We start from the raw sequence: 26,113 nt of genomic DNA, 5'->3' as shown, positions 1-26,113 counted from the left end.
TATAATGTTACCATTTTTAGTGTACTATTGCACTGGTGTAAGAAATCATAGCATAAAAGTTAGCCAGTACTATAAAAAAAGATCACTTTGTGCATTTGAAATGACATTTTCCATGGTTGTATTTTAATGTAAATAACTTTTTTCTAATGTATCTTTTATTGGAATTTCTGTGGATCACCATCTGTACTTTGAAATGGTTTGGGGTTATCCAGTAATCAAGTCTGAGGAAACAGACTGATGTGCATTGGATGTCTTCAAGGTAACAAATATTAGATATTAAATATCCAAATGCCTTAATACCTCCATGTAAATAGCATATAAATAAGTCAATGATGACTGAGTTATTTATATAAAGTATTTTTAGGAGATCTCAAGTTTTCTTGTCACCCTATTTTTCTCCAACTCTCAACTGAAATTAAGTATCACCAAGAGTAGAAACTTAGTGTCAACATTGAAATTGGTTACAATGCCCTTATAATGATGCAGCACTGTAAATCAGGAAACTCCGGTTTTATTTCTAGCCATAATCTCTTAGTCATGGCATTGGCACAAGTTTAGGAACACTTTCCTATGGTTTCAAAACTTACTCGTTTTTAAATCTAAGATGAACATTTATGTGCCAACTTTCAGCCTTGAGGGCAACTTTTTTCAAAACATTAATGAGGGCTTCCCTGGTGGCGCAGTGGTTGAGAGTCCACCTGCGGATGCAGGGGACACGGGTTTGTGCCCCGGTCTGGGAAGATCCCACATGCCTCAGAGCGGCTGGGCCCGTGGGCCATGGCCGCTGGGCCTGCGCGTCCGGAGCCTGTGCTCCGCGGCGGGAGAGGCCACAACAGTGAGAGGCCCGCGTACCACAAAAAAAAAAAAAAAATTGATTCAGAGTAAGATTATGTCATACATGACAGTTTTATTCAGATACAAAGACACTTTGAACAATCTCTCTTTAGGCATCTTTTTAATGTAGAAATTGGAAATGGAAGAGCAGATGACGTTAATATGAAATAGAACCCAGGTGTAAGACTGGTGTCAGGGCATTGGTTGCTTGATGGGGTTTAGGCCCATGACTATCCCTCCTTTCCTAAAAATACTGAACACCTACTCTGTGCCAGGTACTGTTCTAAGAACTTGGGACACAACCACAAGTAAGGCAGAGAACATTGCTCCCTAATGGAACATAGGCAGTAAGTCGATAATAACCTGTCAGGTGCCAATGATTACTGTGAAGAATCTATAATACCTTGCCAATTACCTTAATTATACTGAAAAAATAAAGTGAATGGGTAGAGAATGATTGAGTGCATGCATGAGAAGTATTACGGAGAAGGGGCTCAGGAGCGTCTTATTTCAGGGGCTGGCGTTTGATCAGGGACGTGAATGAAAGGAGGGAGTGGGAAGATATGAGGATGGGTGGGAGTTTTCCATAGAGAAGGAAAAGAGGGGTGGGGTCAAGGCAGGATCAAACCGGACCATTAAGGAGGACTCTGCGTCTGGAACTGAGTGAGGCAAAGAGGTAGGCCAGCAAGGTTGTATAGGGCTTTGTGGGCTTTGGTGAGTAGACTGCATTTTACCCTAAGCCACTGGGGATGAGAAGCCGTTGGGGACTTTTGAGAGTAATTTAATTTGTTGTTAGAAATTATTGGTTGTCTGTGATAAAGGATGCACGTATTTGTGAATACACTGAAACCCATTGATTTGTGTCCTTTGGATGAATTGTATAGTATGTGAATTAATGTCTCAATAAAACTTAAAAAGAGATCATAGATTGGTATTTGAAGAGTGGACTGAAGGAAACTGAGAAGCAGAAAAGTCAGTTAAGGAACAGCTTCAGTAATTGTGATGATTCATTTCATGTGTCAACCTGACTGTGCTGTGGGGTGTCCAGATATTTGGTCAGACATTATTATATTATCCTAGGTGTGTCTGTGAGGGTGTTTTGGATGAGATTAACATTTGAATTGGTAGACTGAGTAAAGCAGATTGCCCTTTCTACTGAGAGTGGGCCTCATCTAATAAGTTGAAGGCCTGCCTAAAACAAAAAGTTCAACCCTCCTGTGAGTAAGAGGAAGCTACTCCTGCCTCAGTGCATGAGCTAGGACATTGGTCTTTTCCTGCCTTCAGACAGACCAGAACTGAAACATTGGCTCTTCCTGAATTTCAAGGCTGCTAGCTTTTGAACTTGTAGTTATACCATCCCACTGACTCTCCTGGTTCTCAGGCTCTGCCCACGAACTGGAACTATGCCATCAGCTCTCCTGGGTGTCCAGCTTATAGATGGGCAGATTGTGGGACTTAGCCTCCATAACTGTGGACGTAGCCTCCATAATTGTATGAGTCAATTCCTTTTTATAAATCTCTTTTATATATGTATCCTGTTGGTTCTCTTTTTGACTAATACAGTAGTTCAGGCAAGAGAATGTGGTGGCAATATTGGGAATGGTGAGAAGCTGTCAGAGTTTCCAAATGTTTTGATGGAAAAAGTGTGTAGGATTTACTTATGGGTTGATAGAGAAGCCAGGGTTTTTGTATTAGTAGTTTATTGACATAATACATATGGAGCAGAGGGTTGGTGGAGGGGAGGGGAGAATCAAGAGACCCTGTGCAGGATGAGGCGATTTGCATAAGGTGGCAGATTTGCAAATGTCCAAAAAAGTGGTCAATGTTGATTTTAGATGTTATTCCCTAACAACATCATGGAAAAGATGATGAAAGGGATGGTTTGTGATTATTTAACAAGAAGGAAAATAATCACTAGAAGCCAGCCTTGTCCACCACAAATGCTCTGAAGCAACAGATCACTGGGCTGGTCCCATGGAGAGTCCAGGAGACCTACTAGAGGTCATGAAATGGCCCACAATGGATTTTGCTTGACTCACACAGGTTTTGCTTGTCTTCAAAATTTAAATCAACATTTGCATACCCTCATATTTTAGATAAAATCTTCATCTCTAGCTTTGCAGTGAATCTGGTAACAGCAGGCCTGTATTCCCCCAAGGCAACCATTATATGGGGTGTCCCATAGACAGGATGGGAGCCTCTGGTTTCTTTGTTCTCTTTTGCCATCTCTTTGACATTATGCCCGTTTTATTCATTTGTATTTGATTTATTCATATGACCATCCTTGGCCTTTTAGGCATCTGTCTTAATTCCTGTAATGTGTCTGTTGTTGTAGCCTTGGTAGTTGAGATGGAAAAGCGGACCAGCATAATATCTGTAGGCGAAATCTTAAATAATTGAGAAAAAATGCTCAGTTTTAAGGACCTGAATGTAAATCCATGTAAACTTGGAGAGAGGTTTCTGGCAGTTTGCCTTAGGGCTTGTACTTGCCCTAATTTTATTAAAAAAAAAAAAAAAGGTGGGATGAAAACATGGGAAATTTACTTAGTCTAGTTTATAGATGTTGGAGCAATCACGCATAGCTCATGTACTGGATATCAAAAACTGAAACTAAAAACGATCCGAATGGGCCTCAGTCTCCAAAAGGATATTCATCAGGAATATATTTCTACTGCATTCTACTGAAAAAAATCAATCACATGAATTCTGTGATTTTATATTAGCTACAAATGGAATCATGCATTTTATGCCTTTTTCTGTGATACCTCACTAATAGCATCACATGACATTCAATTCAGATTCTTTATATCCACCTTATTTTTATTCTAAATTTGACTAGCTTCCTGGTCTGTTAAAACTAACAGGTCTTCTTCCTATGAACTGTGATGTCAATTCATAGGAGGTGACTACACCACTGTATGTGAGCTCAGCTGATGGTATAATATAGATGCCACAATACAAAGTACCTGTGGTCTGCAACAAGAGAAGTTGGGTAAATTCTCTCCATTTACTGATTACTTACTATATGCTAGAAACTGTGCCAATCACATATCTATTTCCTCATTCCATCCTCACAATCACCCCATTATCCTCATTTTACAAGATGACCATTATTAATTACCTTTACAGTGATGGTTTTTTGTGATAATTAACCACACTTGGAGTCCTGTCTTGAGTTACAGATGCTTCACTCTGAGAAGGCAATAGCACACAGGAACCTGTCTTTTTTTTTTTTTTTTTTTTTTTTTTTGCGGTACGCAGGCCTCTCACTGTTGCGGCCTCTCCCGTTGCGGAGCACAGGCTCCCGATGCGCAGGCTCAGCGGCCATGGCTCATGGGCCCAGCCGCTCCGCGGCATGTGGGATCTTCCCGGACCGGGGCACGAACCTGTGTCCCCTGCATCGGCAGGCGGACTCTCAACCACTGCGCCACCAGGGAGGCCCCAGGAACCTGTTTTTAAGGAGGCTTGGTAGCTGTAGGCAGAACATCTCCCAAAGATGTTCACACTCTAGCCCATTGAACCTGTGGATATGTTGCAAGGCAAGGGGGGCTTAGGTTGCAGGTGGAATTCGGGTTGGAGGAGAGGATCCTGGATTAGCCAGGGGGGCCCAATATAATCACAAGGGTCCTGATAAGTGGAAGAGGGAGCGAGAACCAGATAGATGGTAGTGGAACAGAGACTCAGCCCGATGCTGCTGGTTTTGAAGATGGAGCGAAAGAAGCCTCAGGAAGGAAAAGAAAATCGATTTTCTTCCAGAGCCTCCAGAAGGAATAAAGCCCTGCCGACGCCTTGATTTTAGCCCAGCAAGACTGATTTTGAACTTCTAACCTCCAGAACTGTAAAATCATAAACTTATCTTGTGTTAAGCCACTAAACTGTAATTTGTGACAGCAAAAATGGGAAATTAATACAGTGGTTAAGAGCACACACTTGAGTTGAACTGTTTGGTTTGAATCCTAGCTTCACTACTTACTGGGTGACCTTAGGCAAGTCACATACCTCTTAGGCCTCAGTTTCACCGTGTGTAAAATGGGAACAGTTAGACTTTGTAAGCTTCTTTTCATGGGAAGTTGAGATTATTGGGAAAATTAGCTATTCTATGGAGAGCCAGTTGGGATAATAAGAGAATGGAAAAATGTCACATGAGCGACCAGAGATGTTGAGGAAACCAGGAGAAGCTGTGAGGTGGGGGAAACACATGGAGTGTACGAAGTAGGAAAGCTCAGGGGCTCTCCTGTGGGAGAAAGATGAGATTCATTTTGCATTAAGTAGGCAGGGATAGGATCAATATTTTATAATTACAGTGAGAAGTCTTTGGACTTTTTTTAAATTAATTTATTTATTTTTGGCTGTGTTGGGTCTTTATTTCTGTGCAAGGGCTCTCTCTAGTTGCGGGGAGCGGGGCCCACTCTTTATCGCGGTGCGCGGGCCTCTCACTATAGCAGCCTCTCTTGTTGTGGAACACAGGCTCCAGACACGCAGGCTCAGTAGTTGTGGCGCACGGGCCTAGTTGCTCTGCGGCATGTGGGATCCTCCCAGACCAGGGCTCGAACCCGTGTCCCCTGCATTAGCAGGCAGATTCTCAACCACTGCACCACCAGGGAAGCCCCTTTGGACTTTTTTGACATAGAAATGACTAAAAGTGAGTCAGCCTCATAAAGCAAGGAGTCCCTGGGGTTGGAAAGACTTACAAAAGGGCTGATGATCCAGACATATTACCTGTAAAAGAGTCTCTGAAGGGGGTGGGGTGGGGGCACTGAAGGAACACGAATTCCCAACCATCTCCAAAGTTTTACTGTGTAGTTTTCCTTCATTAAACATGCTTTATTGATTCATAAGACATGCATTTTAGCATCATTATGACACGTTGATCTAAGCAATTACATGTTTCACTTTGGAACATACAACATGGATAATTTGAGGACAGAACTTTGTTTTCTTTTCTTCCCATTTTGTCCCGTCCCCCCACCTCTGGCAACCAACCAATCTGTTCTCTGACAGAACTTCTTAAGAATCTATGTTGGCACCTTTTTTTTCTTTTTTTAACAGAGTAGGTAAGTTTTAGAATTACTTCCTTTCTGATGTAAAGTTTAATAGATATAATATGTAAGACCGTACCTGACTTCATGCTGCAGTTTGACAAAGGCTGTTATGGCTCCTGTGTAGTTAATTGTAACCCGAGTTGATTAAGCATGTCAATAACTAGCCTTTTTTTGTTGTTGTTGTTTTTAACATCTTTATTGGAGTATAATTGCTTTACAATGTTGTGTTAGTTTCTGCTGTATCACTAAGTGAATCAGCTATACGTATACATATATCCCCATATCTCCTCCCCCTTGCGTCTCCCTCCCACCCTCCCTATCCCACCCCTCTAGGTGGTCACAAAGCACCGAGCTGAGCTCCCTGTGCTATGCAGCTGCTTCCCACTAGCTATCAGTTTTACATTTGATAATGTATATATGTCCATGCCACTCTCTCACTTCGTCCTGGAGTGAGGTGGATGGACCTAGAGTCTGTCATACAGAGTGAAGTAAGTCAGAGAGAGGAAAAAAAAAAAAAAAAAAGGTTCTGAAGAACCTAGGGGCAGGACAGGAAGAAGGAAGGAGGTGTAGAGAATAACTAGCCTTTTACGGGAGCACTCAGCCCTCCATCCCTCTGACCTGCTGCTGCCCTAACCTGCCAGCTCTCAGTCTCTCTCTCTTGGTCTGGCTTTGCTCTTGCCCCATCAGACAGTGCTGGGGCAAAATCAAACCACCAAGCTGCTGGCACAGTTATCATGTATAAGCCCCAGGCCCTCCGTGTCACCTGGCGATTCCTTTTAAGCATTTCTGGTTGGGTCCTATTTTCACATGTGACAGAACTTTACTGCTCTCCTTGTCCTCAATTCCTTTCTTACCGGCAAGTGACCGAGCCTTTTTCTTTGTAGAGAAGTAAGCACCCAAGGACAACTTAAAGACGAGCTGCAAAAAAAAAAAAAAAAAAAAAGACGAGCTGCTTATTTTCTTCACAAATAAGGATGGAAGTCGAATCTCTTGTGTGTTTACCTACATATTAGAATCACAGATTGTAGGTGTGCTACTTCACAGCTTACATTTATTAACTAAGCCGTAAAACAGGATGAACTTTCCAAAACAAAAAGAGCTAGGGCTAGCTGATCAAAACTGTGACTAAGCTGCTTTCTTAATGGAAATGGTATACTTAAAAGGCAAATTTGGATATATTGTCATTGTTGCTTGGGAGTTGCTTTAAAATCATTTTGAATGACCACAATTAGTGTATCATAAGAATGGAATTCAATTCACTTTTAGTCATGGTCCAATGTGAGCTCTATAATACCTAGGTGTTTCGTGTTTACGCTAACGAGAAACACTGCTTTAGTTCATATTTGGAAAGAGTGTCCTTATTTTGTTATTTGTCAGAGAACTTGTCTACAAAGACTCTAATCACCTGCAGGAGTATCTTAGGATGCGCATTGCGATTCAGTAGGTCTGGGGTGGAGCTGCAGCTTCTGCATTTCTGACAGTTCCCAGGTGATGCCAGTGCTGATGGTGTGTGGACCACACGTTGAGTAGCAAGAGGCTAGGTCAGCTGTTCTCCAGTTTGATCCCCATCAGCATCGCCTGAGCGGCAGTACTGCGTGCCCCTTTGGTCATTCTGATGTGGCTGACAGGAGACTGTCACTCTAAAGCATGGACTTAGTTTCTCCGCCTCCAGCAGTGCTTACACCCTCTTGCTTGCTGGCACGTACCTGCTAACTTTCTGGCACTGTCAATTCCCAAGGCAGAGGAAATAGGGGCCATGTCATTAATAGAAAAGGAGTTGAGGTCACCAAGCCTCTTGGCCTTAGGATAAATTGACCGGCACCATCCTGTCCTCATGTTCAGAGGAATTGGATAACAGGCTCTTTTGAAAATGGAAGAATCTTGCTTAAAGTAGGCATAGAGCTGTACTGGGAAAAAAGGTCAGACTGAGCATGGGAAGATCGCTTGGTTCATTGATGGGAAACACTGCCAAGTGACGCCATTCTGGGAGCTTTGGTTTAAGATGTTGCTGGTATGGCCCTCAGGTCACAGGCCTGAGCACAGCTTCACTCTTCTTTAGAATTAGTTAGGATTTTCATCTTATTCAGGAATTCTGTAATAAATCTCTTTATTAGTCTTGACTTTATTTAAAGAACCCATTTTTGTGTATGACAGCTCTTGACCCTGTACACTCAGGAAATTTCTGCAGAGGTGGGTCTAACTGGTTTGATCTTAAGAGCAGACAGTTCCCCATCTGTTGTGGCATTAAGGTTTCGTCATTCAAAGTATTCCCTCTACATGTTGGAAGTCATCACACTTGAAATTTTATCATTAATGATACTTAAAGGGGCTTCCCTGGTGGCGCAGTGGTTGAGAGTCCACCTGCCGATGCAGGGGACACGGGTTCGTGCCCCGGTCCAGAAAGATCCCACATGCCACGGAGCAGCTGGGCGCATGAGCCATGGCCGCTGAACCTACGCGTCCGGAGCCTGTGTTCCGCAACGGGAGAGGCCACAACAGTGAGAGGCCCACGTACTGACAAAAAAAAAAAAAAAAAAAAAAGATACTTAAATAAGAAAAGGTCCTCTAAGTAAGAATGAAAGTGGCTTTGGGCAGGTGAGAGCCTAGGGAGGTGGAGTATACACTTTAATGAGGATTTAGACTTTGTGTAACAAAATGATTCAGCATGTAAGAGAAAATAGTTTGTTGACAGTAATGCAATAACACATCATTGTATACATATGTGTCAATCCCGATATCCCAATTCATCACACCACCACCACCACCCCCTGCTGCTTTCCCCCCTTGGTGTTTGTTTCTTTATATCTGTGTCTCAATTTCTGCCCTGCAAACCAGTTCATCTGTACCATTTTTCTAGGTTCCACATATATGCGTTAATATACGATATTTGTTTTTCTCTTTCTGACTTACTTCACTCTGTATGACAGTCTCTAGATCCATCCACGTCTCAACAAATGACCCAATTTCGTTCCTTTGTATGACTAATATTCCATTGTATATATGTACCACACCTTCTTTATCCATTCGTCTGTCAGTGGGCATTTAGGTTGCTCCCATGACCTCGCTATTGTAAATAGTGCTGCCATGATCATTGGGGTGCATGTGTCTTTTTGAATTATGCTTTTCTCTGGGTATATGCCCAGTAGTGGGATTGCTGGGTCATATGGTAATTCTATTTTTAGTTTTTTAAGGAACCTCCATACTGTTCTCCATAGTGGCTGTATCAATTTACATTCCCACCAACAGTGCAGGAGGGTTCCCTTTTCTCCGCACCCTCTCCAGCATTTGTTGTTTGTAGATTTTCTAATGATGCCCATTCTAACTGGTGAGAGGTGATACCTCATTGTAGTTTTGATTTGCATTTCTCTAATAATTAGTGATGTTGAGCAGCTTTTCACGTGCTTCTTGGCCATCTGTATGTCTTCTTTGGAGAAATGTCTATTTAGGTCTTCTGCCCATTTTTGGATTGGGTTGTTTGTTGTTTTAATATTGAGCTGCATGAGCTGTTTATATATTTTGGAGAGTAATCCTTTGTCCGTTGATTCGTTAGCAAATATTTTCTCCCATTCTGAGGGTCTTTTCGTCTTGTTTATGGTTTCCTTTGCTGTGCAAAAGCTTTGAGGTTTCATTAGGTCCCATTTGTTTATTTTTGTTTTTATTTCCATTACTCTAGCAGGTGGATCAAAAAATATCTTGCTGTGATTTATGTCAAAGAGTGTTCTTCCTATGTTTGACTCTAAGAGTTTTATAGTGTCCGGTCTTACCTTACATATAGGTCACTAATCCATTTTGAATTTATTTTTGTGTATGGTGTTAGGGAGTGTTCTAATTTCATTCTTTTACATGTAGCTGTCTAGTTTTCCCAGCACCACTTATTGAAGAGACTGTCTTTTCTCCATTGTGTATCCTTGCCTCCTTTGTCATAGATTAGCTGACCATAGGTGCATGGGTTTATCTCTTGACTTTCTGTCCTGTTCCATTGATCTATATTTCTGTTTTAGTGCCCGTACCATATTGTCTTGATTACTGTAGCTTTGTAATATAGTCTGAAGTCAGCAAGTCTGATTGCTCCAGCTCCACTTTTTTCCCTCAAGACTGCTTTGGCTATTTGGGGTCTTTCGTGTCGCCATACAAATTTTAAGATTTTTTTGTTCTAGTTCTGTAAAAAATGCCATTGGTAATTTGATAGGGATTGCATTGAATCTGTAGATTGCTTTGGGTAGTAGAGTCATTTTCACAATATTGATTCTTCCAATCCAAGAACATGGTTTATCTCTCCATCTGTTGGTACCATCTTTACTTTCTTTCATCAGTGTCTTATAGTTTTCTGCATACAGGTCTTTTTTCTCCCTAGATAAATTTACTCCTAGGTATTTTATTCTTTTTGTTGCAATGGTAAATGGGAGTGTTTCCTTAATTTTTCTTTCAGATTCTTCATCATTAGTTTATAAGAATGCTAGAGATTTCTGTGCATTAATTTTGTATCCTGCAACTTTACCAAATTCATTGATTAGCTCTAGTAGTTTTCAGGTGGCATCTTTAGGATTCTCTATGTATAGTATCATGTCATCTGCAAACAGTGACAGTTTTACTTCTTCTTTTCCAATTTGTATTCCTTTTAATTCTTTGTCTTCTCTGATTCCCGTGGCTAGGACTTCCAAAACTATGTTGAATAATAGTGGCGGGAATGGACATCCTTGTCTTGTTCCTGATCTTAGAGGAAATGCTTTCAGTTTTTCACCATTAAAAATGATGTTTGCTGTGGGTTTGTCCTATATGGCCTTTATTATGTTGAGGTAGGTTCCCTCTATGCCCACTTTCTGGAGAGTTTTTATCATAAATGGGTGTTGAATTTTTGTCAAAAGCTTTTTCTGCATCTATTGAGATGATCATATGGTTTTTCTTCTTCGGTTTGTTAATATGGTGTATCACATTGATTGGTTTGCATATATTGAAGAATCCTTGCATGCCTCGGTTAAATCCCACTTGATCATGGTGTATGATCCTTTTAATGTGTTGTTGGATTCTGTTTGCTAGTATTTTATTCAGGATTTTTGCATCTATATTCATCAGTGATGTTGGTCTGTAATTTTCCTTTTTTGTAGTATCTTTGTCTGGTTTTGGTATCATGGTGATGGTGGCCTCATAGAATGAGTTTGGGAATGTTCCTTCCTCTGCAATTTTTTGGAAGAGTTTGAGAAGGATTGGTGTTAGGTCTTCTCTAAATGTTTGATAGAATTCACCTGTGAAGACATCTGGTCCTGGACTTTTGTTTGTTGGAAGATTTTCTTTATTTTTTTTAATTTTCATTTTTTTGCGGTACGCGGACCTCTCACTGCTGTCGCCTCTCCCGCCGCGGAGCATCCGGACGCGCAGGCTTAGCGGCCGTGGCCCACAGGCCCAGCCGCTCCGCGGCACGCGGGATCCTCCCGGACCGGGGCACGAACCCGTGTCCCCTGCGTCGGCAGGCGGACTCCCAACCACTGCGCCACCAGGGAAGCCCTGTTGGAAGATTTTTAATCACAGTTTCAATTTCATTACTTGTGATTGGTCTGTTCATACTTTCTATTTCTTCCTGATTCAGTCTTGGAAGGTTATACCTTTCTAAGAATATTTCCATTTCTTCCAGGTTGTCCATTTTATTGGCATAGAGTTGTTTGTGGTAGTCCCTTAGGATGCTTTGTATTTCTGCGGTGTCTGTTGTAACTTCTCCTTTTTCATTCTTAATTTTATTGATAATTTTATTGATTTGAGTCCTCTCCCTCTTTTTCTTGATGAGACTGGCTAATGGTTTATCAATTTCGTTTATCTTCTCAAAGAACCAGCTGTTAGTTTTATTGATCTTTGCTATTGTTTTCTTTGTTTCTGTTTCTTTTATTTCTGCTCTGATCTTTATGATTTCTTTCCTTCTGCTAACTTTGGGTTTTGTTTGTTCTTCTTTCTCTAGTTCCTTTAGGTGTAAGTCTAGATCGTTTATTTGAGATTTTTCTTCTTTCTTGAGGTAGACTTGTATAGCTATAAACTTCCCTCTTACAACTGCTTTTGCTACATCCCATAGGTTTTGGGTCGCCGTGTTTTCATTGTCATTTGTCTCTAGGTATTTTTTGATTTCTTCAGTGATCTCTTGGCTATTTAGTAATGTATTGTTTAGCCTCCATGTGTTTTTGTTTTTTACATTTTTTTGCCTGTCATTGATTTCTAATCTCATAGCATTGTGGTCAGAAAAGATGCTTGATATGATTTCAAGTTTCTTAAATTTACTGAGGCTTGATTTGTGACCCAAAATGTGATCTATCCTGGAGAATGTTCTGGGCACACTTGAGAAGAAAGTGTCATCTGCTGTTTTTGGATGGAATGTTCTATAAATATCAGTTAAATCTGTCTGGCCTATTGTGTCATTTAAAGCTTCTGTTTCCTTATTTATTTTCATTTTGGATGATCTGTCCATTGGTGTAAGTGAGGTATTAAAGTCCCCCACTATTATTGTGTTACTATCCATTTCCCCTTTTATATCTGTTAGCAGTTGCCTTATGTATTGAGGTGCTCCTATGTTGGGTGCATATATATTTATAGTTGTTACATCTTCTTCTTGGATTGAACCCTTGATCATTATGTAATGTCGTTGTCTCTTGTAACATTCTTTATTTTAAAGTCTATTTTATCTGATGTGAGTACTGCTACTGCAGCTTTTTTTTGATTTCCATCTGCATGGAATATCTTTTTCCATCCTCTCACTTTCAGTCTGTATGTGTCCCTAGGTCTGAAGTGGGTCTCTTGTAGACAGCATATATACAGGTCTTGTTTTTGTATCCATTCAGCCAGTCTGTGCCTTTTGGTTGGAGCATTTAATCCATTCACTTTTAAGGTAATTATTGATATGTATGTTCCTATTACCATTTTCTTAATTGTTTTGAGTTTGTTTTTGTGGGCCCTTTTTTTCTCTTGTGTTTCCGACTTAGAGAAGTTCCTTTAGCATTTGTTGTAGAGCTGGTTTGGTGGTGCTGAATTCTCTTAGCTTTTGCTTGTCTGTAAAGCTTTTGATTTCTCCATCGCATCTGAATGAGATCCTTGCCGGGTAGAGTAATCTTGGTTGTAAGTTCTTCCTGTTCATCGCTTTAAGTATATCATGCCACTCCCTTCTGGCTTGTAGAGTTTCTGCTGAGAAATCAGCTGTTAACCTTATGGGAGTTCCCTTGTATGTTATTTTTCATTTTTCCCTTGCTGCTCTCAATAATTTTTCTTTGTCTTTAATTTTTGCCAATTTGATTATTATGTGTCTCGGCGTGTTTCTCCTTGGGTTTATCCTGTATGGGGCTCTCTGTGCTTCCTGGACTTGGGTGGCTATTTCCTTTCCCATGTTAGGGAAGTTTTTGACTATAATGTCTTCAAATATTTTGGCAGGTCCTTTCTCTCTCTCTTCTCCTTCTGGGACCCCTATAATGCAAATGTTGTTGAGTTTAATGTCGCAGAGGTCTCTTACGCTCTCTTCATTTCTTCTCATTCTTTTTTCTTTATTCTGTTCAGCAGCAGTGAGTTCCACCATTCTGTCTTCCAGGTCACTTATCCGTTCTTCTGCCTCAGTTATTCTGCTATTGATTCCTTCTAGTGTAGTTTTCATTTCAGTTATTGTATTGTTCATCTCTGTTTGTTCTTTATTTCTTCTAGGTCTTTGTTAAACATTTCTTGCATCTTCTCGATCTTTGCCTTCATTCTTTTTCCAAGGTCCTGGATCATCTTCACTATCATTATTCTGAATTCTTATTCTGGAAGGTTGCCTATCTCCACTTAATTTAGTTGTTTTTCTGGAGTTTTTTCTTGTTCCTTCATCTGGTACATAGCCCTCTGCCTTTTCATCTTGTCTGTCTTTCTGTGAATGTGGTTTTTGTTCCACTGGCTGCAGGATTGTAGTTCTTCTTGCTTCTGCTGTCTGCCCTCTGGTGGATGAGGCTATCTAAGAGGCTTGTGCAAGTTTTCTGATTAGAGGGACTGGTGGTGGGTAGAGCCAGCTGTTGCTCTAGTGGGCAGAGCTCAGTAAAACTTTAATCCTCTTGACTGCTGATGGGTGGGTCTGGGTTCCCTCCCTGTTTTGACGAGAGGTGACCCAACACTGGAGCCTGCAGGCTTTTTGGTGGGACCCATGGCAGGCTCTGGGAGGGCTCAGGCCAATGAGTACCTTCCAGAACTTCTGCCACCAGTGTCCCCTTCCCCACGGTGAGCCACAGCCACACCCTGCCTCTGCAGGAGACCCTCCAACACCAGCAGGTAGATCTGGTTCAGTCTCCCCTGGGTCCCGATGCGCACACTACTTTGTGTGTGCCCTCCAAGAGTGGAGTCTCTGTTTCCCGAAGTCCTGTCAGAGTCCTGCAATCAAATCCCGCTAGCCTTCAAAGTCTGATTCTCTAGGAATTCCTCCTCCCGTTGCCGGACCCCCAGGTTCAGAGGCCTGACGTGCGGCTCAGAACCTTCACTCCAGTGGGTGGACTTCTGTGGTGTAAGTGTTCTCCAGTTTGTGAGTCACCCACCCAGCAGTTATGGGATTTGATTTATTGTGATTGTGCCCCTCCTACCATCTCATTGTGGCTTCTCCTTTGTCTTTGGATGTGGGGTATCTTTTTTGGTGAGTTCCAGTGTCTTCCTGTCCTTGATTGTTCAGCAGTTAGTTGTGATTCTGGTGTTCTCGCAAGAGGGAGTGAGAGCACGTCCTTCTGCTCCGCCAACTTGGTTCAGGCTCTGTTCTTTGTTGTACAAGTATTGTAGTCAGCTTCTAAAGTGGTCCCAGTGATTCTCACGTGATAGTCACTCCCTTATACCTATAAATTGTACCTAATTAACTAGATGCTCTAGCTGAAATGATTTCCTGGTGGAGTGTTAATGTGCTTCCTGGCTTCCTCTTGATGATTATAGTAAAATGCGAAAGGTGAAGTGACAGGTAGAATAGTAAACACAAGGGGTCACAGGAATTGCTGGTTTTGGGAATTATCAGTCTCTTTATGTTAATAAATGATTAATTTTTTTTCTGAAAAAAATCAAGAGAATTGAGAAATGGGTTTTTGGCAGCGATCAAATTCAGAGCGCTTGCAGGAAAACAAGATGGTCTAACGATGAAGCTGAGGGTGTGGTTGTATAATCGCTTAAGATCTTAGAAAGATACAAAGTGGTACCTTGGAAATCTGTCTGGTCTAGCAATAGGGCTTCTAAGAAGCTTAAGGGTGGTGTCTCTCAGTCATCTCAGCACATGAAGAGAAGGGCTTGTCTTGAAGGAATTTGTGGTTGTGGCTTTTGTCTAAGGGAGTGAAGTCCAATAAGATTCACAGAAGACATATGGTATTTTTGAGGGAATTGTATTTGCAGAAACTTTGAGGGAATCATATTTGCAGAAACTTTGTAAACTTAGACTGAAAGGGAAAGAGGATTACAAAATAAAAAGACCTTTAGTCCTCCAAACTTCTTCAGCCAGGAAGCAGACTGAGAAAGGTACACATCTGCAAACACAAGCTACTTTCCAAGGAAATGGAAAGATAATTTTTAAGGCGGAGCCAAGTGTCCGGAGAGTGAAGCAGAAAACCATGAAGGAGGTGTTCCCTGGCCTTGAATCCTAATGAAGGACCTGCCAACCTATGCTTTGCAGGACTTCAGAATCAGTGACCTTTCCTTTCTGCACACATTGAACTGGAGTGTGTCTATTGGTTACCCTACACCTGTCGCACCATTGTATGTTGGGTGTCTGGGGCAGGTAACTTGTTGCTTCAGTTCACTGGCACTCAAGTTGAGAGAGCTATTCAAGGGCTGTTTCTAAGGCACCGCACCTGAGGAGCCTACTGCTGCTCAGATTGAATGCCTTCCATTGAGCTGTTCAACTTTTGACTTAAGTTCCTTTAATCTTTGACCTCTGTTCAAAATGAATAAAATGAATCATGGATGGCAGCTTTCAGCTAGGTAGTTCGCGCTGCCTTTTCCTGATAGTACGTACACTAGACTAACATCCTACTGCTACAAACAGGTTTTCTTTAAATGTCCCTGGGCTCCCTAACAGCATTGTTTTTCTCTGCCATACATTTGCTTCCCCTTTCCCTAAGTCCTCTCACGCACCAAGAACCCAAACTGTTGAATTTAGCCTCTTCACCTTACTTCATTTCCCTTTCGATCATTCCCTCCCACGTTGCCATCGCAGCCTGCCTTTTCTTCCTGTGGAGATGAGCTTCCCAGCATGGGAAAAGGGTAACTGCCTCTCTCCACGTGGCAGAGAGGACCCTCGCGGCCACCTGTTAGGGAGTGAGGTGAGCTTTCAGGGGCCCTGAGCGGCTCACCCCTCAGATGTGGCGTTGCCAGCAGGTGTGAGGGGACCAGCCTGTGCTGGCATGTGAGGAGGCCATTCTCTTGCCTGAGAACCTAACAACGTGGAAGGTGAAGAGTCGCATGGCATCTGCACAAGCTCAAGCCCATAAAGGATTTTCTTTTTTGAAGTGGAGTAAAGATAGAAGCTCCAGCTAATTTTGCTCACCCAGTGTGTCTCTACTATTGTCAGTGTTGGTGCAGCTGTTGACGTGAATGAAGAGCCTTGGTTTGTGAATGGAGGATTTGGGTTTTGAAGTTAGATAGGAGGGCAACCTAGATTTTCACGTTGTGGAGGCCCTTCCTGAGGCAGGTGCAGGGCATGAGTAACGACCACACCTCAGCTCTGCGGCTCAGCCAATGATCACTGGGCTTCTCCTGGGTCCTACCGTGTGGTTTCCCTGTCTGTCAGGAGCCGGGTTAGCAACCAAACCAGATTCCAGGTGTGGTATTCCACAGTCGTTCTGTAATTTGTAATCATAGAAACAGAATGTTCCTCCTCTTCTTTCTTCCCTGCCAACAGTTTCTGGGTGGGTGAATGTCAGTAGCTGGAGTTATTTTTAAAGAGGAGAGGTGAGGCTTGTCGTGCAAAGCTGGGAAGAGGGCGTTTGTTTGCAGAGCAGGGCTGACATCCAAGTGTAGATTACTGCTCAGTGGCCAGGCACTTGTCCTATAACAGGTAATGTTTAACGTGTCAGTCACAAAGATCACAGGAACAGCATATGCCTGGCATGAGAGAGCACTGCCGTTTATGCTCTGGAAAACTGAAAGGCTATACGTGCACATGTATTAATATTATTTTTTTTTACATACATGAGTGGCTTGGTCTTGCTTCCTCCTTTTTGGCTGGCTGTAATTGGACTTTGAAGCTTGGAAGTTATATCATAAAAATTGGTAACCTTTGTCTGAGAGAGAGCTCGGCTAAGCAATCACTTTCCACTTCTTTTCACAGGATAATATAAACGTTTTTTTGAAAGCTTGTGAACAGATTGGATTGAAAGAAGCCCAGCTTTTCCATCCTGGGGATCTACAGGATTTATCAAATCGAGTCACTGTCAAGTAAGTTTCACTGGTTTGTTACATGTTTTTTTAAACTTAGGGCTTGTGGCTTAAGTGTAAATAATTTCTGAGAGCTCTGATTACAGGAAAATTGTCCCTCCGTCTTCCTCTGTTTGCATTCCAAAACAGACCATTTAAGAAATAGTTTAGGGATTGTGAGTGTGAAGCTGTCTGTAACTGAGACCATGGTATCTTATTATTTTAGATTCCTGTATTAGCCAAAATGGTGGTTTATATTTTAATGCTTGTCCAACATCATAGTGTTTGGTTGCTAATGGTGAGGATGCTCATTATATTTATAAAGAAAATGGAGAAGGTTATATTTTAGCTTACAGAGTAAAAATTATTTGAAATTAAGACATGATTGCTAACATAAAAATGAGAGTGGGACAGTGATAAAAGAGACTTAATATTTGGAAAGCAGCGGTGCTTGGGACCAACATGTACCGCTAATGACTTTTGTCAACTGGCTGATTTCTAAAAATGAACTGTTTTTCACTCTTTTAATAGTATGGATGAGAAAGTGAAAGTGTGTGGGGGGGTGTGAAAACATGTGCGCAGGTGTTTGTGTTGTGTTTTAGATGGAAAATGCTGTTTGTATTTGAGTATATGGTTTCAGGAAATCTGGTTTTAAACTCTTGTAAGATTTTTCTCTTATAAATCTAAATTTGCTTTCAGTGAATCAGAATAAACTCATGTTACCAGCTCAGTGTGACAGGAAAATGATTTAATTTTGTAATAATGACTTCCTCCTTATCATGGCTCTTAAACATAATTAGCATTTTTCCTTTGGAAAAAAATAAACACCTTATTCTATCTATAGAAATAATAGAAATGAAAAAATTAGCTTTTACCAATTCAAAGACTAAGTTTGAAGAGTTAATATCTCTGTTGTAATAGCTTTAAAGTCATTAAAAAATGACTGTAAAATCTTAAATATGGTCAAGATTTTTTTCTAAAGAAGAATAACCCTGTCTATAAATATTTTTTATAGTAAACATTGTCTTTAGCCATATAACCTAAAAACCTGGGTAGGATTAATCTTTTAAAAGCAATGATATATTTTTAAATGAACAAGCCATTTCATATCTATATGCTTCTAGTTCTGTTGAACAAGCATTTCTAAACGACACAGCAGTGATCCGTGCATAGCAGGGATGGGTCTGTTAGCATTTCTGATTAATTTGAAGATTGTTGAGAGATGCTAAGTTTCATCACCAAAATGGCATGTTTACTTCTGCAGTATTCGAGGTCATGTTTAATTTCCATGAAAAATAACTATGGATGAATTTATTTTTCCTAATCAGCATTCTCTCGTATGACCTATCTGATGGGCAAAGAAATTTTTAACTTTCAACGTGTTTTTCTTCAGTTGTTGCTGTCTATTAAGAAGAAATGTCTTTTCCCCTTAAAATCATACTGTTTTGAAACTCTGTAGCCGATGTTCAAGGAGGCTATGAACTTAATAAAACATGTTTGTTGGCTTCTAATAACAAGAGTGCCCTGAGTGAAACTTGCCTGGAACCTGTTTCATGAGACACTGGGTCTAAAGTGTTCAGGAAAAATCAGTATCTGGGCTCAGCCTTCAATGAAATTAAGTTAGTGACAAACCGAAACCAGGAGGTCACGTAGTTACAGCCGTAGTAGGAAGTATGCAGAACAACTTGTTTCAGTGGAAACCACAAGTCCATAAAAGCAAGATGTGTCCAAGCAGTCCTAGTGAGAACATCTGCATGAGGACCTTGACACTCTTAATTAAGAGCATCGCCCCGACAGCTCCGTCTTGTTGGACCAAAGAGCACAGGGGTCGATCGTGGAACTGCTGCAAAGGAAGTGGAGGGTGGAGAGTGAGAAAGCTGGCAGACAGCTTCTTTAAATGATTGGCCAGAGCTCCTCTGCCCTGAGATAGCATTTTTTTTAAAAAAAATTTATTTATTTATTTTTGGCTGCGTTGGGTCTTCATTGCTGTGCACAGGCTTTCTTTAGTTGCGGCGAGCAGGGGCTACTCTTCGTTACGGTGTGCAGGCTTCTTATTGCGGTGGTTTATCTTGTTGCGGAGCACGGGCTGTAGAGCGTGGGCTTCAGTAGTTGTGGCACGTGGGCTTCAGTAGTTGTGGCACGTGGGCTTCAGTAGTTGTGGCACGCGGGCTTCAGTAGTTGTGGCACGTGGGCTTCTGTAGTTGTGGCTCGCGGGCTCTAGAGCGCAGGCTCAGTAGTTGTGGCGTAAGGGCTTAAGTTGCTCCGCGGCATGTGGGATCTTCCCGGACCAGGGCTCGAACCCATGTCCCCTGCATTGGCAGGCAGATTCTTAACCACTGCGCCACAGGGAAGCCCTGAGATAGCATTTTTATAGAAGGAAGGGAAAATGTGAAGGAAAGCAAATAATTCCTTACAAAATAGTAATGCATTTCTCTTTAGTTTCAGTTCTTATGTAACGTGGAGGCTTCTGTAGGTCAAAGATCTTGTCCTATATTTATTGTAGATTAAAAGCCTTGGTGTTGGTTAGGCTGATGGTTCTCAACTGGGGGCATTTGGCAACGTCTGGAGATACTTTTGGTTGTTATAGCTGGGATGGGGGTGCTACCGCCATCCTGGGGGTCAGGGGTGCTGCTAAGTACCCTTCAGTTCCAAAGGGTATTTAGTGGCCTCCGTAACAAAGAATTTCTGATCGCAGATATCAGTAGTGCTGAGGTTGAGAGGCCTTGACTTCAAATTTTTAGATTTTCACTCTGCCAGCAAGATAATTGTGTGGAAGGGAGGATACTGACATAAATTTTCAGCTGAAGTGTGACTTTTTACTTACTAATATAATGACATGTATTTCTGTGTTAGTATGTTTGTTCGTTTTACGGAAAGGCTCATTGTATTTGGAGCGTGCAGTAAGGTGTGAGTACTTGGACATTACCGTGCCCATCCACGTACATTAAAATTAGCAAAAGTAAAAAAAAAAAAAAAAGCTCAGGGGTCTTCCCTGGTGGCACAGCGGTTGAGAGTCCGCCTGCCAATGCAGGGGACATGGGTTTGTGCCCCGGTCCGGGAAGATCCCACATGCCGCGGAGCGACTGGGCCCGTGAGCCATGGCCACGGAGCCTGCGTGGCCGGAGCCTGTGCTCCGCAATGGGAGAGGCCACAACAGTGAGAGGCCTGCGTACCGAAAAAAAAAAAAAAAAATTAGCAGAAGTGTGGCAAACTATTTATTATTTTAAATGCTCTATCAAAATTCAACCCCTAAGATACTGCACTAACAGTTCACAGACCTGTTGTTGTTCTTCCTGCACATGTAATCTAAGATACACGTTTGCAGAACATACTGAGAGCAAAGAACTACATGTTGGCAAATGTGAGGTATTTCTTTTTGTTAGTGGACGACAGTCCACTATCTATGTTATTAAAAGCATAGATGACACACAGAGCCTAGGAGAGTTGTGTGTGGTGAGAATGAGTGGCAAGAGCAGAAGCAATTAATATAAAGACCCACTGCTGTTGAATCACTTCACTAATCTAGACCCTAAGTACAAATCTTATTTTACAGTAGTTTGAGATTTACCATTTACTTTGTAACAATTTTCGCTAGTCAAACAAGCTAGGGTACTCTTTATATTTCTGTAATTATACATATTAATTTTCTAACTGAATTATTTTATTTGAAGGAAGTAATAGTTTGAACTTTTCCAAATATATTTGAATTATTCCACTTATTTTGGGACTACATATATGCAAAAGTCAGTTGATACTTTTAATTTTGACATTCCTGACTTTGATGGACAGGGTGTATCTTTACTCCTTTTCTTCCCAAAAGGGTAGCAAGCAAACTGCGGACTTAGGCTCCATGAATGGTAGATTGAGATTGAACCTATCCTAGTTGAGATGTTTACTGAGGCCATGAAATTTAGCTTCTGCACCAATGATTAACTGCACCGTATTATTAACCATTTACCAAATATCCATACTGAGCTTAGAAACACACACAATCTGCAGAGAAGAGGGGGTGTGACTCCCACAGGGCCATCTCTGCACACTTTCTCTAAAAGGCCTGTGGGAGAGCAACCACAGCACACTGCAGAGCTCCTACAGCAAGTGTCATGGTCTTTGGTGGCATCTGGTCATCAAGAGGCACAGAACAATGACTCGTTGTGGAAAGCAACTCAACAGAGCAGCCCAGACGTCCTGTATTGGAGGATTGAAGTTGACAGAAAGGTAGAGTTGAACATTAAAGGTTTTAATTTTGTGTCTAGCATTTTGACTCAGACTAAGTCCTGCATTTAAACCATTGCTCTAAACCAAATTATACATTGAAATTTTTAAGCTGAGAATTTGAACAGATTATAAACATGTTTTCTGTTTCCACCCCCTTACCATTCCAATCCAGTTTTTCGCACTTCCTTAGATGCATTCTGTTCATAATACAATTATAGGATGGCGATGCTTTTGAACACAATATTTGTCATGCAAAGAAAAAGTATTTTTTAGTGTACACTTACTCTTTTGTTATTTACGATATTAATATTTTAGTTCTAAAATGTGACTTGAGATATTATTGACTGAGTTTTTTTAAAAGGTCTGTTTATCAAATGGAGGGTGGAGAAATCAAGAATCTGTTATTTTTACATGTACTAGTTACCAAAGGAACAGTAGTTGGAAGCGAAATTAATGTTCACGTATTTCCCTTGTGAAAATAACGGAGGCTCAAAATGATATTTTAAGGATTTAGCTGATCTCTAAAGCTTCAAAAGGTGCTTGATTTTGCAGCAATACTGTAAAGTCATGTCTTAGGAATTAAGTTCCCAGATGGCTCTCTTTTACAGTCTGCCAAATTTGACTTGAGATATGAATGTGTATGTGTATTTTTTTAACGTTGTTATTCATGTAAGTAAAAATATACCTACTTTGAATTGGATAATTTTCAACTTTCTCTCATTTAAACCTGATTATACTACTTTTTTTTTCCAGATGTGTCTTTCAAATGAGTTTCTCAATGTCTTAATCTGTTTAAAAAAAACGAAAAGGAAAAAAGCAACCTTAATGATATCCAAACTTGGATCTGTAACTTGAGTATGGGGAGTTCCACCTGTCAATTCATGTTGCTATTTTAAAATGTTCCCTCCCTTCCTACCAAGTAATTAGAACAGAATAAAAGAGAAAGGAAGTTTACTGCATCACATATATCTCTATCCCATTCATTCTCTGGTGTTAGGTAGTTACTGAAAGGGGGACATTAATTCTTTTGGGTTGCCGAAGTCCTCTTTAAGGCCAGCAGCAAAAATATATGGTCACATTTTTCAAATGATCTTTAATTGCAAAGTTTGAATTTCTAAGAGTCTGCTCAACTGCAGAGAAGGTGGTGGGATATGAGCTGCAGGGACAAACTGTAGAATAACTAGCAGTTTTACCTGGCATTTATTTCGCTCCATTTCTAGTTCTTAATTTATTTCTTCGATAGATCGACACTTTCTGGATGCCAAGTCTCCTTCCTCAGCTCCCCACTCCCTCAAATCCAAAGAGCCATGGGGTCTGATTTTGTCTTGGTTTGCTGGGTGAGACTTCATGTTATAGACTTTGATGGCCAGGATCTTTATCTACAAAAGTAACCCATCCTAACTTCATTGCTCCAAAGAATCTCACTTGGTGGCTCATTTGATTAGCAATTGTCATGAATCAGTTCATGGGAAGGTGGTAGAATTTGCTTCGCCTATCAGATAGCATTTGTTTTATAACGTGGTCCTTCAAAGGGTTAAACCAAAGAGATATTTTTGTTGAAGAGATTCTTTTTTCACCTAATTATCTGTAGGGCTGCCTATGTTGAATTAATCAAACTTTTACAGTTACATGCACTGTAATATCTGTAGTCCTGTCAGTCGTTTTTGAAAATGAGAGCTTCACCGGTCACTGGAGATGTTAAGCATTGTTTTCCCCTGAATTTCATGCTATATTCTGGTCTGATTTAACTGATTGTTTGAGTGAAGGGTGTACATGTGAGGTGCGTGTGCTTACATCTGTTTCTGGAGCTACAGAGTAGAAAGTGGCAGTTAATCCAGCTATGGGGAAATTTTGGTTTCATTCACTTGCCAATCATACAGCAAGCATTGATTCAGCATCTTCTCTGTGACCGGTACTTATACAGACATAAATAAGATGGAGTCCTGCCGTTAGAGGGGTTCACATTATAATTGAGGAAATGTCCTCATAAGTTAGAACACATTGTGTTAAATGCACAGGGCTCTCTGGGACTATAGAGATGAACAGTCATTTCAGCTTTTTAATCAGGAAACACTTTTAATTGAAGGTGACGTTGGTCTCTCTTCTGGGCTTTCAAAGCATTTCTTGTTTTTACCTACATCTAATTTTTCCCTAGACTTGAAGCTATCTGAGGGCAGAGTTAATGCATTTAATCTCCTCCTGACACCTTACGTGTTAAATACTTATTTGAAAATCAGATTTTAATTATGAAGATATGGAAATCTTAAAACCAGGCTTCGAAGATGAGAACTGAATATTTCTTTGCTAAGTGCTCCTATCTTTCTTCCTCATCTTTTCAAAACTGCAAAGCAGATCTGGGAAAGCAGTCACTAAACTTTTGGTTTGCTGGGTGAGACTTTTACTTATCATTTCAGAATATTGCAACACAATCTGAAACTTATACAGTTTAAAAGAAGAATGTGTGTTTCCTCTCAGTTGTGTGGGTAAAACTAAAATTGGAATGTTGGGCCATGTACTTTCCAAAGTATTTGGTGGAAGTTTTAATCCTTATGCTGATGTCCAATGATAAATGCTAGTATTGTTTTAACTGACATTTGAGGGATGTTGTTACATGCTTATATTTATATGAAGCTTTAGAAACATTTTAATGTTCTCATACCATCACCAATCTAAATGTATGCTTAAGGCTTGGGTGGAAAAGTATAGTTGTTACGTAGGTAGTTGGAATATCTTGTAGAAGCTCAAGGGCAAGGGACAGAAAATTTTAAAAGCAGGAATCAAGAGTGGAGGTAACTTAACGGGAAGTCATTAAAGTTACTTTAATAAGAAGTTTTACCAACAAGTTTACAGTAAGCCTTGTTTCTTCCAAAGTCAAGCTGTCTGCCTTGGTACCTCTTACCTTTGCCTAGCATTAAACACCAAAGCCAATTTGAAAAAAGTCACAAATTGCCTTTGACTTTGGCATGATAAAAACTATTTGAAGAATATGAGCGCACAGAAACATGAAGATTTCTTAGCAGCTCATTTGAATTGTTTCTAGTATACCCCAGGCTGGGTTTCTTTCTCACCCAGGATGGAATAGAATTTCAGTTGATGTGCATCAATTGTCATGAATAGACAATCATCCTAACAATAGCAGGGACTTTAGGTGCCTGACATGGGTTTAATCCCATCCCATTCAGTCACCTGGTGGCTGAATGACCTTAGACAGGTTAGTTTTCCTCCCTGTGATCACTTTACTGCTCAGTGAACAAGAGAGATGGAATGGCTAATATCCTGGAGCTTAGCAAATATTACCATTTGGGGGATAGCCCTACCCCGCAAGGATATTGTACGGATTTTCATAAAGTCATGTATGTAAAGTGTATAGTGCTTGACATATAGTAGTGCTCAATAAGTGGTACTGAATTATCAATTGTGATCATTTATTTTATTTTTTTTAACATCTTTATTGGAGTATAATTGCTTTACAATGGTGTGTTAGTTTCTGCTTTATAACAAAGTGAATCAGCTGTACATATACATATATCCAGATTCGTGACCCTATGAAGTGAAGATACGTGTGCTCTGTAGAAGAACATGGAGGGAACAATTTGGCCCCCAGCTGCTTAAATTGTGATGATTGGCTATAGGCTCTTTGCTTTTTTATGAGAATTTTAGCCATTTTAGACTTATCTCTTCTTTCAATTAGGAGCAGATATTAAAACAGATGTTTTTCTGACATGTATGTTTAGTCAGCTTTTTACAGTGTATCTGTTTCATTAGAATAGCAAAGCTGGAAACCAGAGAACATATATCTAAGTTATTTACTCTTCCTCCTGTTTATGTGGGACCAACATAATTTTATTAACTTTTTGAGACCTCAATTTTCTGTGTATTTTATGAAATGTTAGAAATATTGTAGTTTGATTTGGATTTATTTCCTTAAAAAGTTTCTATTTCCATATTTAAAAAAGCAAAAAAAAAAAAAAAAAGACATGAAACCACAAGCAGTCCACAACACAAATCCAAATTCAAAACTTTACTTTGGTGATTGGTTTAATTCTTTCATCCCATTTTTCCTCTTCTGTGAAAATTCTTATCGTTTTGGTCATTAGGAGAGGAGAGGTGGTTATCCTTTGGATAGGCAAGATCAGATCAGATGCTGTTCTCTAAAAGGCTTTTGTAGGCCTTATGAATTTTTTTTGGGGGGGGCGGATAGGTGTTCATAATGTTTACAGAATTCAAATGCACACTGCAGCTATGTTGTCCCCCAGACAGAAAACTTAGCTGCTCCTTTTGGATATCTCCCATCTGTGCTGTCCGTCAAAAGGCTACTGTACTGATAGCATAAAGGTCTTGATTATATTCTCTAAAATATTTGTAGTTTTAACTCTGGACATAAACAGTCATAACTAGCAATAGGCACTGTTTGTGAGGTCATAAGCCTTGGTTCTTATTTACTTCCAGTTGTACGTGGTGAAACACATCAAGAAACTAGGAAGTATACTTTCATGTTGATGCTTTGACATAACATTATAGCTTGGTTCTTTTAAAATGAAGAGACTCGCTATCAAATGTTGAATAGGTATAAAAGTTGTATATTGATCATTTATTGGTTATTTTAAAGAGTCTAGGTTAGTGGAGTAGTTATATTTTAGGGGTAATTG

General features: G+C 40.5%; 1 protein-coding gene across 15 annotated transcripts in view; it reads left to right on the top strand.

Annotated features, from left to right (window-relative positions):
- Positions 1 to 26,113, top strand: part of LMO7 (LIM domain 7) — a 121,563-nt gene that overhangs the window by 7,855 nt on the left and 87,595 nt on the right. For 4 of the 15 annotated variants that reach the window (XM_082675837.1, XM_082675846.1, XM_082675852.1 and 1 more), the window contains exon 1: positions 21,366 to 21,464. In XM_082675837.1, coding sequence (XP_082531963.1) covers positions 21,391 to 21,464 — 74 coding nt within the window. In that variant the 5' untranslated portion in view covers positions 21,366 to 21,390. The other 11 variants (XM_082675839.1, XM_082675841.1, XM_082675840.1 and 8 more) reach the window with 7 other exon arrangements.

The sequence above is a fragment of the Grampus griseus genome, assembly GCF_964374135.1.
Source record: "Grampus griseus genome assembly, chromosome: 18".
NCBI classification, from domain to species: Eukaryota; Metazoa; Chordata; class Mammalia; order Artiodactyla; family Delphinidae; genus Grampus; species Grampus griseus.
This window is presented reverse-complemented; position numbering and strand designations above follow the sequence as displayed.